Raw genomic sequence first — 14,669 nt, 5'->3', positions numbered from 1 at the left:
CATCTTCGGCCCCTGTAATGTGTCTGCTCAGTTGACGTAAAAGAACACATGTAACCAGGCTGCGGGTGTGCTTTTACACACATTCAATCCAGACTACTTAATTATTTTAGTCCAGTCATTTACATGAATAAAACCAGATTTTATGCACCTAAATGGCTTTGAAAATTACCTCTAAATGAGCAAAGCCATGACCGAGAAGGTTTAAGGTTTCAATGGAGACTTGATTATCAATTGTGATTTTGGGGCTGTAAATATTTTAAAATTCTGATTATGGACATTGTTACTGATCAGCCCATTCTTATTTAATGTAAGGTGGCATAGAATATCTACCCTTGTCTATGTAAAAAAAAATCTGAAAGCTCGTTTCAGTTACTGTGAATAGAATGGCTAAATGTGAATAGGTTATTTTCTCTTTCAAAAAATAAAATGGCTTAAGCGACACTCCATGAAGTTACTAAGTAGCACATTTAAAACAAATCAGAGAAAATATTTTTTCACACAACACACAATTAAGCTCTGGAATTCATTGCCAAAGGATGTGATAACAGTAGGCAGCGTAGTTGGGTTCAAAAGAGGTTTGGATAAGTTTCTGGAGGAAAAGTCCATACACAGTTATTAACTAGGAAGACTAGGGGAAAGCCACTGCTTACCACTGGGTGTAAGCAGAATGTAATCTATGGAGATATTTGTTCTTACCTGATAATTTCCTTTTCTTGAACCTAGTCAGGCCAGTTCAGATGAATTTGTTATGCTCACCAACCAACAGATGGACACAAGATTAATAAGGTTGCTGATATCACTCTTTACATGCATCCATGTTGACCTCAGTCTGCCAGTATTACCTGTAACAAGCTAACTTTGGAAATTTAAACCCCAAATCAACCAGAGGGCTTCTCAGAACAATACCAATCGGAAAACAAACTACATTTTATACACATCTGACTTGACTATACCAAACACCACAGATAGAGTGAAACCAATAAATTGTATATATATATCAAATCACTTGCTAAATTAGGAATACCTATGTCCACTCAGTGTGAGAGAGGTAGAATAATAATTGAATATACCAAAAAATATGTATGAGAGCCAGGGATTATCTCATAATTCATTCACTAATTTTAACTTATTTAATAAATTTACAAATCATCATCATATCCCTGCTCATTTACTGAACAGTTTTTTGCTACATTGAGTCCATTCACTATTAGCTTGTTGGTATTATTTATATTTTATATATTTTGTATGCAAATAAAACCAGAAACTTATCTTCAGCATGCGCTGGAGGGATGCATTCCTGCAATGTTAACCTTAATGCTCTGTGCTTTATACACCAGTGGTGTTTGGTACAGTACTGGACATATTTTTTTACCATGGCAACGGCACCATATAAGTCAACTTTTAGTTACACAGCTACACATGTTAAGGAGACGTCATTTTCGGACTCAAAATTTTTTTTCTAACCAATCCGCCTCCTGGGAAGATTACCTTAGATTCAATAAATGTTTTATAAGAACTGATTTACATAATGCCACACTTGAGGAGGATATCATATCAAGGTATGATTCCTCAGGGTCTAAGAATCCAAAAGGAACCTATGTTGTTTGCTAACAATCAAAATTTTACATCTAAATGGATAGCGATACTAAATAAGTGTTCACAGGACCTTCATACTATTAATAATAGAACACACACAGAAACTGGCTTCACAAATCATTAAAGCATTATCAAAATTAAGAGAGACCTTATCAGCATCCGTTTTGGAACTGCAATTGAAAGATAACGAGAATCTGGACCAATTTCGTGCGTCCATCTAGAAGACCAAAATAAATACGTTCAGAAGCAACAAACAAAATTATTCAATCAATAAGGTATATCGACAGACTTTTGTCAGTATTGACAGCGCAAAAAAAACCACAAATGAGTGAGGTTTAACATATCATCAGATGAAACCTCAAGTGATCCTGATGATTATGAAAAGTTCACAGATGATAGAATTGTCCATCACAGTGAACCCCCTTTTCTAGGGGAAGGCCAATGATGGATGTTCAACAGGTACAGATCCCGCAACAATAAACACATTCACAAACTCAGAACGATCGAACATAATCAACCTCTCTTCAGTGGCATTGACTGGTCTTTGAGAAAGGATTATTGTATGTACCAACAAATCATCATGATCCTTTTACTTGTGGGATTTCTATTCACAAGTTTATTAGAATTTTGAGTATCAAACTTTTCTTTTTTCTCAGTCTACATTGACAACCTCTAATATGTCCATTGTTAGAAGCAGATCGTTGTGAAATCCAATAGGACCGTTAGATGCGCGTATTCAAACCTTTAGGGACCTTGTCCTCCAAGACCTCTCGCAGTTGGAATCAAAAAGAGAGTAAAGTTTTCCACAATTTGAATAAGTCTGAATTTGAGGCATTAAGGATTTCTTCCAGCAGAAAAAATGTGATCATAAAAACAGCTGATAAGGGCGGCGGTGTGATCTTTCAAGAAACCGACACTTATAAGAATGCCTCACTGTTATGTTTGTCAGATGACAATTTTTACAGATCAGTTGTGGAAGATTTGATACAGTGCCTACAAAATGAATTAGATGTTCTATACCAACAAGCATCTTTTTTGACTTCCAAGGAAAAGAAATTTCTTCAGGTCCTTCATCCATGCATTAAAGTCATTTAATCTGTGTCTAAAATACATAAATCCCTTAACAATTCTCCTATCAGACCCATGGTTTCAACCAATGGTTGGATTTTTGCTAGTTTTGTGAACTTGTTTTGACAACCAGCTATGAAAGCTTTACTGGCATGCTTATAGGACACAGCACATTTCTTGAAAAATGTACAAACAATCCAGATAACAGGATCCACTAATATTTTTGTTTACCATGGATATTTGCCCCTTGAATTCCAACATCCCACAGGACAGAGCACTGGATGTAATTTCTAGAGTGATGTCCACAAGACCTCATCCTCAAATAATTCCTAGTACATTTTGGAGATTTTTGAGATAATCTTACACAATAATTATTTTAAGTCTAACGATCAGTTTTCCATCCAAACTCATGGGATAGCCATGGAGTCCCCCATGGCACCCAGTATTGCCAATCTTTATGTGGGTAAGTCTGAAGAGGTCTAAGCATATCACTACCTGGTATAGATACAGCGATGGCATTTTTGTGTTATGGTCTGGACTGAAACTGAATGACTATCTTTGCACACATGGTTAATTTAGATGAGAATCTCCAATTCACCATGTTGTGGCATGTGTCCGTCCTGTATTTCCTATCTGGATGTATTGGTAGTATATGAATGTGGTGAATTTCATACTACTGTATATAGAAAATCCACAGCTCAAAACAACCTTCTAGAATTCACCAGCCATCATCTGCGTACAACAAAAATTAAAACTTTCAGTGGACAGTTTTTGTTTTTTTTAGAATTTGCAGAATTTGTTCTAATACAGCTTAATTCAAAAAAACAGGCACACATTTTAAAAGCCATGTTTACTGAATGAGGCTTTTCCCATTCAACTGTGAAGGCGGCATATAAGAGAGCCTTATGTTCAGAAGGACTTTCCTCCTTGCCTACAAAACGAAATGCACGGAACATCGACCAGTGTGTGTATTAAAATATTCGGACAAAGCTTTGAAAATGGTCGATTCCATTCGCAGACACTAGCATATATTGTCTTTACATAATATTTTTCAGGAACATCCACTAATATTTCTGTCATATCATATAGCGACAATTGTAAGGAACTCTTTTCAAAATTAATTTACTAAAACGTCTGCCCCCGCCCCCCCCCCCCCCCCTTACTTTTCATCGACAATTTTCATACTTTGTTGCAATCCTTGTTGTTCAGTGGTCTAGATTACTGCAATGCACTTTACCTTGGCCTCCCTGATTATGTTCTTCACCCTCTGCAATTGATTCAAAGCCCTGCCGCCTGAATCTTAACAGGCACTTCCCAAGAAAGATCATATTTCACCAGTTCTTTTCTCCCTCCACTGGCTTCCTGTTAAGTTCAGAATTCAATATAAAATGTTATGCATCATACACATTCATCCATATGGCTGTGCTCCTCTCTTCCATTGACCTACAGATCCCTCTCCAACTACACAATTCGTCAAGACCGACAAGAGATGCATACAAGGGATCGCTACAGGTACCACCGTCCAAATCTACTAGACACTGCACACTAAGAGACCGGGCTTTCTCTACAGCCATTCCACCGTTATGGAACTCCATCCCCTCAAATCTCAGAACAAAACCATGCATCTCAACCTTCAAAAAAAGACTAAAGACCTGGATATTCATACAAGCTTTCCCGGACGCCAACATGGTCAACTAATCTCCAACTACACCTTGATTAACCATATCTTCTATCGTTTACCTGTGTGAATTAATAACCTGTCCTTTCTTTTCCTTCTCAGCCAAGTTCTTATCACCCTGTTATATGTAACTGCCTTTTCAGCACCATTGTTATAGTTATGTTTACTATGCACCCCTGTTCTATGTGAACCAGCATGATGTGACTGCTGTCTCGAATGCCGGTATATAAAAATCTGAAATAAATAAATAAATATCAACCAGACAGACACCTGCGATTCCTAAACAAATGCCTACTCGAAGTTCCCTCAATCCGTCTAGCAAGCTTGATATAACTAGGAAACGCGCATTCTCAGTTGCCGGTTCATTATGGATACTCCATTCCAGATTCTCTAAAGTAGATTTCCAACCTGAAAGAATTTAAAAAAACCCCAAAAAACCTAAAACTCATCTGTTCTCCTAAACTGGCTTTGACCAGATGCGACAGTGGTATCCTCACACAGTAATTCTGTGATTGAGAATCCCACCTGAATAACAGGGTTCTCTGAAGGGGCCCAAGGGACTAGAACTAATGCCACTACCATAGAGCCCAGAAGCTGACGATAAATCCATGCAGTCGGATTCCTGAGTATTATCAATGTCCATGCTGTTTTAATTTCTAAATTAATTGCTCCATCAAACGAACCTGACCCAGCTTCATGTCAAACAGTGCACCCAGGCTTTTAAAGGCAGAAATGGGTTTTTTTTGGTTTTTTTTTAAAGTTTACCACTCAACTTATCTTCTTCAAAAAACTGTACCTCCCCTCTTGATGGCAAGTATACTCTCCTACTCTGATTTTGCTCTTATGAGTCAATTGTCTAGGTTAGGATGTATCAAGTTTCCCTTTTGTAGTGCAGCCCCCACTACCACCATCAATTTATAAAAGGTTCTGGGGGCCATAGCCAGTCTGAAAGACAGGGTTTGAAATTGAAAATGACCTTCTAGCATGGCAAAACGAAGCAATCTTTGATGTCATTTTCTTATAGGAATGTTCATATAAGCCTCTGTAAAGTGTAATGAAGTCACAAACACCCCCTTCAGCATCGCCATTATGACCAATTTTAGCATTTCCTCCCTGAAATGATATACCTTGAGAAACTTGTTGAGGTGATTCAAATCCAGAATAAGCAAAAGGAACCATCCTTTTTGAGAACCATGAAGTAAATACAATACCACTCCTGATCCCTTCGAGATCTCAGGACTGGGATAGACACCTGCAAGCCTAGGAACCTCTCAAGAGTAGTCCTCATTGCCTCCGTCTTTGTGATGGAGCGAAAAGGGAAAAACATAAAAGCATCTGAAATAGGACAGGAGAATTTCAAGGTATAATTGTCTCAAATTTTCTCATTGACTCACTGATCTGAAGTGATTTGGACTCAACTCTGATAAGAATGAGATAAGTGTCATCTAGAACTAATGCCATCCTCCCTCTATCTCCGGAGACTGAGTCCCCAAATACTCATTGAGGACCACAGGAGGACCCAGTCGGTCCCAAGGTCTGTCCCTACCACCTCTATTGGCAGAGAGAAATTACTGAAATCTGCTAAAAGGGTGAGCCTTATGTGCACTTAGGACAACTCCTGCTTTGGTCTTCTGGTATCACAGAACCTATTGCAGATCTGTGTCATGCGCAACACATTTTTAGGCCCAACTTCCAGAAGCTTTGGGAGCCAAAAGGAAGTTTTGTCACATTGCTCTTAGAAACGGAGTCAGCAGACCAGTTCCACAGCCAGAGCAACCTTCTTGCCGCTACTGTGGAAGCCATACTTCTTGCTGAAGAATGCACCAAATCAAAGGAAGCATCTGCTAGATACTTTGCACTCTGTTCCAAGAGAGAAGTTTTTTCAATAACTTCACTCCAGACTCCAACAGTTCCTTCCGCACCCACTGATCCAGACGCATCCCACATGTAGCAATGAAGCAACTATATACTGCTGTCTGGAGCATCATACGAGAAGCTTCAAATGCTTGCTTTACCTCCGACTCAATCTTTCTGCCCTGTGCATCTTTTAGTGCTGTCCCTCCTTCCACCGGGACGGCAGCTCTCTTAGTGACAGAAGAAACCAAAAGTGTCTACTTTAGGAAACCTAAAACTTTCTTCTGAGCTACTAAGGGGTATATTTTGGGTAAAGATAGCCCCCTTTAAAACTAGCCTCTTGTGAGACCCACTCCATATAAGTTAAATCCCTCACTGCCTTATGCAGAGGAAAAGATTTAGAGAGCTGTCTTATACTGACCATAATAGGGTCCTTCGAAGAAGTGGAAGCTTCCTGCTCCTCCATCATCTCTGCAATGCTTGAGAAATCAAGGAAGAAAGCACCTCCCTGTGAAAGAGGTGAACCATGGAAGAAATGCCCTCCCCAGCTGGAGGAATTTCCCCTTATTTCATATCCCTTTCACTGCTAGTTTCTTTCAGCCTTCTACAGTCCCCCAGAGAATCTTCAGATCCAGAGGAAACATCTTCTATCTCCAAATCCTCCCCACTTTCTTGCACCTTTTGGTTTCCCCAACCATCTCAAAAGGAGAAGAAAAACCCAGGGCGGACTCTGAGACTGAAATTTGTCCAATCTGAAAAGCTTGCTGCAAGCATTTTAAGAACCCAGTAGATGTACAGAATATAGAAATGAAGGGAGAAAAGGACCAAACAGTCCCATCCAGTCTGGCCAGCAAGCTTATGGTAGTATCTGCCACGCCATACAAGTCACCCCCATACTTATCAGTTTCCCAGGCCCAAGCCATGGAAGAAGCTTCCAAAGCAAAGGGAAAAGAAATTGATCCTTTTTTTTTTTTTTTTTTTGTAGTTTCAAATTCAGGCTCTTGCTTCGTGGGGCTAAGGGATGGCAATATCAGCTCCTTTCCTGCTTCTTGCATGCCCAAAACGGCCACAGTTCCTGCTGCGGTGTTCCTTTCTCCAGTGGGAATTGACCATCCGGACAGCCCTGCTGAAACAGTCCTCCCCCAGAGAGCCAAATTCGCTTCCCTGTGATGTTTCCCTCCCTTCCAAGCACCCTCGGCAGAGCCTTGCCACTTCGCCCAGCAGCTAAGCCAGCCACGACTTCCCCCTACTCCCCTCAGAATACACAAAGTCACGGCCCGGCGAGATGGAGAAAGTTAAAACTCACTCAGAGGATCCTTGCACAGGTTCCCGGCAGCTGTCTCTTTCTTGCAATCTGATCACTTTTCTGAAATTTTTTTTTTAAACTTTGACAACAAAGAGCTGGCACAAAAAATGCCAGCAGGAAGAGGAGAGGAAGAAGAAGAAAAAAAAAAAAAAGGCACTCTAGTCCTCATGAGCAAATGGAAGCCACCAGGTCCTGCTCAACTGAGGGAGGGAGCACTAGGCTTTCAACTCAGGGGCTGCCTAATGAAGTAATTTAACCTGCTCCCAAGCTAGGCTGAACCAAGGGAGAGAGTACTAGACTTTCATCTTGGGAGCCGCTCTCTAGAGTTTCTCCTATCTAGCCTAACCACGCTTCGGTTCATAGCACAGGATACTCAACGTACCATCTGCTGGAGACAAAATACTGGCAGGTTGAGGTCTGCACGGGTGCATATAAGGAGTAACGTCAGTGAACCTGTTAATCTGTCTCCATTGGCTGGTTGGCGACAATAACCCATTCGTCTGGACTGGTCTGACTGGAAGCAAGGCACTACTATTTGAGATCCTGCCAGTCACTTGTGACCCGGATTTGCCACTGCTGGAAAACAAGGTACTGGCTTGATGGACCCAGTGTGGTAGTTCTTATGTTTACTCCTATGCAGTGAGAGTTTTCTAAATAAAAAAGGTACCAGGTGAGATCCAGCAGCAGCCTCCACCTTCTCATTTTTCCCAAGAGGGAAAAAAATGAAAGTTCAAAAAGGAACTGGGTTAGTGGCCTAGCAGAAAATCACCACTGGTCCTGAGGTAACATTTCTTCAGCCATCCATTGCACTGCCTGTGCTTCCTCTTACAGGGAAAGGCAGTGCGAGGGCCAGTGGAAGGATAAAGGTAGGGCCAAGGTATAAGAAAATTGTTAAAAATCTCAAAATTCCAAAACCTGATCCTGGAGGGATTTAGCTTAATGCGACAGTATTTGCAAATAATTTACTCTACAAAAATCAGTTGACAGTTAGAACAAATATTGGAGCAGCTATTCAAAGGCATTTATCTGGATAATAGTGATACTCCTCTGGCTAAATTTCAGCTAGATTAGTCACCATCAGGCTAAAATTTAGCCGAACAAATCAGTGGTGTTCTTGGAAACATTCTAGGGCAGGGATGAGTTAGCTGGGAAACTTATCTGGCTAAGTATGATATCTGGAATTAGCCAAATACGTTTTTTGGCTAACTCTAGATGCCCCAAGGAACAGAATTAAAGTAATCCGGGAACGTGTTTTCCAGATAGCGTTGACAGCATATGCGGCTGTATTAAAAGAATATGCCAATGGGGGGGTAGAGACTGGGCCAGCGAGCCTGTGTCCTCCTCTCTCCCTATAATGCTAGGAAATGGTGGTGACCCTGAAAGGCTCATGGAGGCAGGCCAGCCACCCCAATCCTCCCAACTTGATCCCCCCCCCCCCCCCCCCCCCATCACCACTTCATCAACCACCCATCCCAAGCTAATCCCAGCCCTCCTGCTCTTGCCTGCACTGCGGTATGGATGTACCGCTCCAGTTACCAGCATTGTTGCCAAGGCAACGCAGCCTCGGACATTTATATGGCACAGGCAAGAGCAAGAGGGTTGGGGTTAGTGTGGGGGTGGGTGACTGATGAAGGGGCACGAGGAGAGGGTATTCAATTTAAAGAGAAATCAGGTTGCCTGGGGGTGGGGTGGGGAGGTGGGAGGGGCACTGCTGCCAGCCTCCTCGGGCCTTTCGGGCCACTTACTGTGCTGAGTCCAGTGGTCCAAACTCCCCCCCCCCCCCCCCCCCCCCCCCCACGATGGCGCTTATATCTTTGAATATACTGGAATTATTTTGTTCCTTAACCTTTTAGATCCTGCTCATTGAAGGAATTATTTCCCGATGCCCCTTTTTACATATCTTAGTTAACTAGACCCAAATATGGTATAAAAAAATTTGCAAGTAATTAAAAGTATATGAAAAAATGTTCCACTTGTGGAATGTTGGTACCTAAAAGGTTAATGCTTCATTAGAAGCTTGACGGGCAATTTTCAGCCAATCCCCGAGCGCTGGCTAAAACTTACCCAGCCATCTTAGTCTAATTTTCATGGGTCTACATCTAAGCGTCAAAAATCTGTCCACCTAGAGACTTAGGACTACCCTTTTTTTTTTTTTTTGCACTGTGGGTTAGTGGCTAAACAGTCACATGGCACTGAAAATCAGTGCTAGGCAGCTAAGCCCTCCCCACCACCAAACCTGTGAACACTTCCCTGGGCCCCCACGGGCATCCAGGCCACCAAACGCCACAGCTAGGGAGCTGGACCCCTACTGAAAACCCACCCCTTCACTTCTACGCATGTAGACTGCAAGGAGGAAAGCAATTGAGTTTCTTTTCTAATTTACAGGCAAGCAATTAAGCGCATTAGAGAGTCCGAGGGCTCTCCTCCTGGTACAGGGGACGTTAGGTTTGCTCTTACCTGGTGGAATCTTTTCAGGTGGAGAACTAAGATAGCTGGGGCTGCAGAGATCAGCAGCTGTTTCCTGGCGTTGGTGTACGAGTGTTGTTCTCTCTTCTCTGTGTGGGATACAAACGCAGAATAAAATGCAATACACAGAAGCAAAAATACTTAAAAAATATATTCACACATAAATCCTGCCTGTACTAGGAAAAAACCTTTAGAAAATCATGCGCTTTTTTTTTTTGTTTAGATTCAGGCTCTGAATCTAATGTCAATACACCTCCTCTGACATTAGATGGTGTTAAACCCTGCTTAAGGAGCTTCATTTTTAGTTTTTATTTTATTTTTCCTGGGAATTTATCAGGGTTTATTACCACAAGAACAAAAATGGGAGGAAATCAGTGGATAGAGAGTCATTTTTTTTTCTACTGATTTTTCTCCCATTTTTGTTGGTTATAATAAAACACTGAAATTCCTGGGCAAAATAAAATGAAAACGAAGGTCCCCAAGCATACTACCCTTCAACTGTACTATCCAGGATCAGTTTCAGGGACCTAAGTAAGCAGTTCTGAACTAGCACAAAACATCTGGCACAGTAATTGTAAAAATAAAGGATTTCTGGCAAGGCTTTCCCTGAAGAGTTTAACAGAATCAACATGTCTCGGAAAGCCGCCGGGGTGAAAGCCAGGCTTAGGAACAGAAACACACATTTTGTGAAAAGTCTGGCCTTGTGACTTTTTAAAGCCATTGACTATGAAAGTCTGATCAACCCATCAGTGCTACCTTCCTCTCCCCTCTTCGCTCCCCTCTCCCATGAAGGGTACTTTTTCCCTCCCACCCTGTTAAGTGATACCTCTTCCCCCTCTCCCTCTGTGCTCCTTTGTCCTTCTACCCCTTTGCTTCCTATGACTTTCTCCTCTGTGCAGATTCTCTATGTTCCCCTCTGTCCTTTCTCCTGTGCTTCTCTCCTCTGTAACTCCCCTTCCTTTCTTTTCTTGGCTCCAATCTCCCTCTCTGTCCTCCTCTCCTTCATGCTCCTCTGTCTTTTCTTCCCTGCTCTGCGCCTTTCCTTCTTTCTGCCTTGTCTTTATACTCCTCTGGCCTTCCCTCCTCCGTGAAATAAAAATAGTAAATACTGACATTCTGTGGTCACTGCTGGTGCTGCAGTCTCTCATTTATCTGTTATACTGACAGCCTTGTGGCCATTGCTGGTCCAGCAGCCTTTTCCATATTCAGGACAAACAAAAACCTATTATAATATTAGATTGCAGGAATTTATAAGAAAATTGGGTCTTACCTGCTAATTTTCGTTCCTGTAATACCACGGATCAGTCCAGACACCTGAGTTTTGCCTCCCTTCCAGCAGATGGAGACAGACAAAGTTTCAGAGGCTCCGCCTCATAGCCTGGTGTGTCACCTGGGACTCTTCAGTATTAATCAGTACCCAAGCCCAACAACATTGAAAAACAAACCAAATTGAACGCTAAACTCTTTCCCTCCCGAACGAGCAGAGGAGTAGGAACAATTGAACAAAAGGAATAACTAGTTGTCTAATTATCTGCAGCATCTATGCCAAACCTCAATGAAGAGAGAGACCAACATCAGAAATCGAGCAGACTCTCCAAAGATGCCAACTTCCTATACTGGTGGGCATCTGGACTGATCCGTGGTACTACAGGAACGAAAATTAGCAGGTAAGACCCAATTTTCTTTTCCCTGTACATACCCGGATCAGTCCAGGCACCTGGGATGAACCCAAGCTTCCCCTAATGAGGGTGGGACATGGAGAGTCCTGCTCGAAACACACTCTCCCCAAAATGGCTGATGTCCAGAGCCCGGATGTCCAACCGGTAGTGTCTAGCAAAGGTGTGTAAGGATTTCCAGGTGGCTGGTCTCCCTGCAAATTTCCTGCAGGGAGACCAGCTGGCATTCAGCCCAGGAAGCCGCCTGGGAACATGTAGAATGAGCCCACAAACCTTCCAGAACCAGGCGACCACGGCCGATATAAGAAGATGCAATAGCCTCCTTGAGCCACCTCGCTATGGTGGCCTCCGAAGCTTGGTAACCCCTTTCTTCGGGCCATGCCACAGGACGAAAAGATGATCGGACAAGCAAAAACTATTAGTGACCTCCAGATACTGCAGAATAGCCCTCCTGACATCCAGGTGTCTCAAATCCCTAGCCTGTGAGGACGTAAGGTCCAGGTCTGTAAAGGCAGGGAATTCCACAGACTGACTCACATGAAAAGCAGAGATTATCTTGGGCAAGAAAGACAGAACCGTTCTCAATGACACCCCTGAGTCCGAAATTCGCAGGAATGGTTCCCCTGCAGGACAATGCCTAAAGCTCTGAAACCCTACGAGCTGAGCAAATGGCCACTAAGAAGACCACCTTCAGCATGAGGTCTTTTAAGGATACTTTCCTGAGAAGCTCAAAAGGTGGTTTGCACAAGGCCCTAAGGATTAGGTTCAAGCTCCAGGAAGGACACACTCTGTGAACCGGACGGCGCAAATGCTTAGCTCCCCTGAGGAAACGGACCAAATCTGGATGAGCAGCGAGAGTGGACCCAGGAATGTGGCCCCTCAGACACCCCAGTGCTGCCACGTGGACTCACAAGGAGTTGAATGATAATCCCTTCGTAAGCCCATCCTACAAGAAGAAGAGAACTGAAGACACCGAAGCCTGGCGAGGGTCAAGACCCTACGGCCTGCACCAGGACTCGAAGACCCGCCAGACTCGAATGTACACCATGGAGGTGGAGGGCTTACGTGCCCTCAAGAGGGTAGAGATGGCAGACTCTGGATAGCCTTTCTTCCTCTGTTGCTTCCTCTCAGAAGCCAAGCCACTAGACAAAGCGATCCACCTGATCGAAAAATATAGGACCTTGACGAAGGAAATTCGATAGGTTGTTGAACCGCAGAGTCCTGTCGACTGCCAGGTTGTTTAGATCCGCCTACCATGGGCGACGCGGCCACTGCGGAGCAACCAGGATTACAGGGTCCGGGTGAGCCTCTAATCTCCTGATCACCTTGCCTATGAGGGGCCACGGTGGGAACACATACAGGAGGACTCGTCGAGGCCAGGGAACCACTAGCGCATCCACGGCTTCTGCCCCGTGCTCTCTTCTGCAGCTGAAGAATCGCTGTGTCTTGGCTTTCAAGTAGGTTACCGCTAACATCTTCAAATGACGTTCCACCCAGGTCATCAAGATTGTGCGCTTCGACAGCCACCGGCCGGCTCTTGGTACCAGCCCTGCCGATTGATGTAGGCCACTGTCGTCACACTGTCAGACAGAACTCGGACCACTTGGTTGTGCAGGAGTGGGAGAAACCGCTCGAGCGCTAACTTCACCGCTCGCGTCTCCAGACGATTAATCAACCAAGTCGCTCCTCCGCTGACCAACAACCTTGAGCCACTTGCGATTGGCATATTGCTCCCCACCCGGAGAAACTGGCATCAGTGGTCACTACCATCCATTGTGGGGCTTTGAGGTCCACCCCGCGTTCCAAGTGGCCCGGAGTCAACCACCAGCGGAGGCTGGATCTCGCGACATCCGGAAGTGGGAGCTAGCGATGAAATTGTTCTGACAACAGATTCCAGCGGGAGAGCAAGGCACTCTGCAGGGGCCTCATGTGCGCAAACGCCCATGGCACCAGCTCCAAGGTCGAAGCCATGGAGCCTAGAACATGGAGATAGTCCCAGACCCTGGGCACTCTGGTTTGCAACAGGAGCCGTACTTGGGCATGCAACTTGCAGCTCCTCTCCTCCGAAAGGAAAACCTTTCCCAGGCGAGTATTGAATCGGGCCCACAGAAACTCCAGAATTTGCGACAGACAGGTGACTCTTGGCTAGGTTGACAACCCAACTCAGAGAGCACAGTCGCAGATGCACAGACGCCACCGCCTGAGAGCACTGCTGTTCTGATTTCGCCCAAATCAGCTAGTCGTCCAAGTTAAAGATGGACTAAGATCCCACAGTCGACAACCTGCTCTGCTGAAACCATCGTTGTCCTCAAAATGGTGAACGGGTTGGAAGAAACCTCTTCGAAAACAGAGGTTTATTCTCCAGGAGCTTGTGAACCTTGTTTTCTCCCAATGACTTGATCAATTGCTCCAAGTCCTTGCCAAAGAGAAACTTACCCTTAAAAGGTAAAGAACTCAACTGGGCTTTAGAGGAAAAGTCGGCTGACCAGTTGCGTAACCATAGGAGCCTCCTCGCCGAAACTGCCAACACCATGGTCTTGGACAGGGGTGGGCAATTCTGGTCCTCGAGGGCTGCAAACCAGTCGGGTTTTCAGGATATCCTTAATGAATATGCATGAGAGAAACCTGCATACACACTGCCTCAGTTGTATGCAAATCTATTTCATGCATATTCATTAGGGGTATCCTGAAAACCAGACTGGTTTGCAGCCCTCGAGGACCGGACTTGCCCACCCCTGGTCTTGGAGGAAGACCAGGGGTGGGCAAGAAGATCATATAAGGCGTCAGCCTCATATGCCACCGCCGCCTTCAAGCGTTCCGCCTGCACTGATTCCTGAGGCAGAAGGTCCTTGGTAGTCAATAACTGCTGGACTCAGCAGAGTCCTGCCCGAAGCATGAAGCTGCTACAAACGGCTGCCCGGACACCAAGCACCGAAACTTCGAATACCCACTTCAGATGAACCTCGAGTTTCTTATCCTGGAGGTCCTTGAGGGCCGCCGCCTCTGCAACTGGGTTTGTGGTTCT

At 44.2% G+C, this 14,669-nt stretch overlaps 1 protein-coding gene across 1 annotated transcript in view; it reads right to left on the bottom strand.

The window, feature by feature from the left end:
• Window positions 1-14,669, bottom strand: part of USP45 (ubiquitin specific peptidase 45) — a 204,974-nt gene that overhangs the window by 18,386 nt on the left and 171,919 nt on the right. The window contains exon 15 of the mRNA XM_029595369.1: window positions 9,960-10,057. Within this exon, the coding sequence (XP_029451229.1) occupies window positions 9,960-10,057 (98 nt within the window). The remainder of the gene's footprint in view (window positions 1-9,959; window positions 10,058-14,669) is intronic.

This window comes from Rhinatrema bivittatum, chromosome 3, assembly GCF_901001135.1.
Source record: "Rhinatrema bivittatum chromosome 3, aRhiBiv1.1, whole genome shotgun sequence".
NCBI classification, from domain to species: Eukaryota; Metazoa; Chordata; class Amphibia; order Gymnophiona; family Rhinatrematidae; genus Rhinatrema; species Rhinatrema bivittatum.
This window is presented reverse-complemented; position numbering and strand designations above follow the sequence as displayed.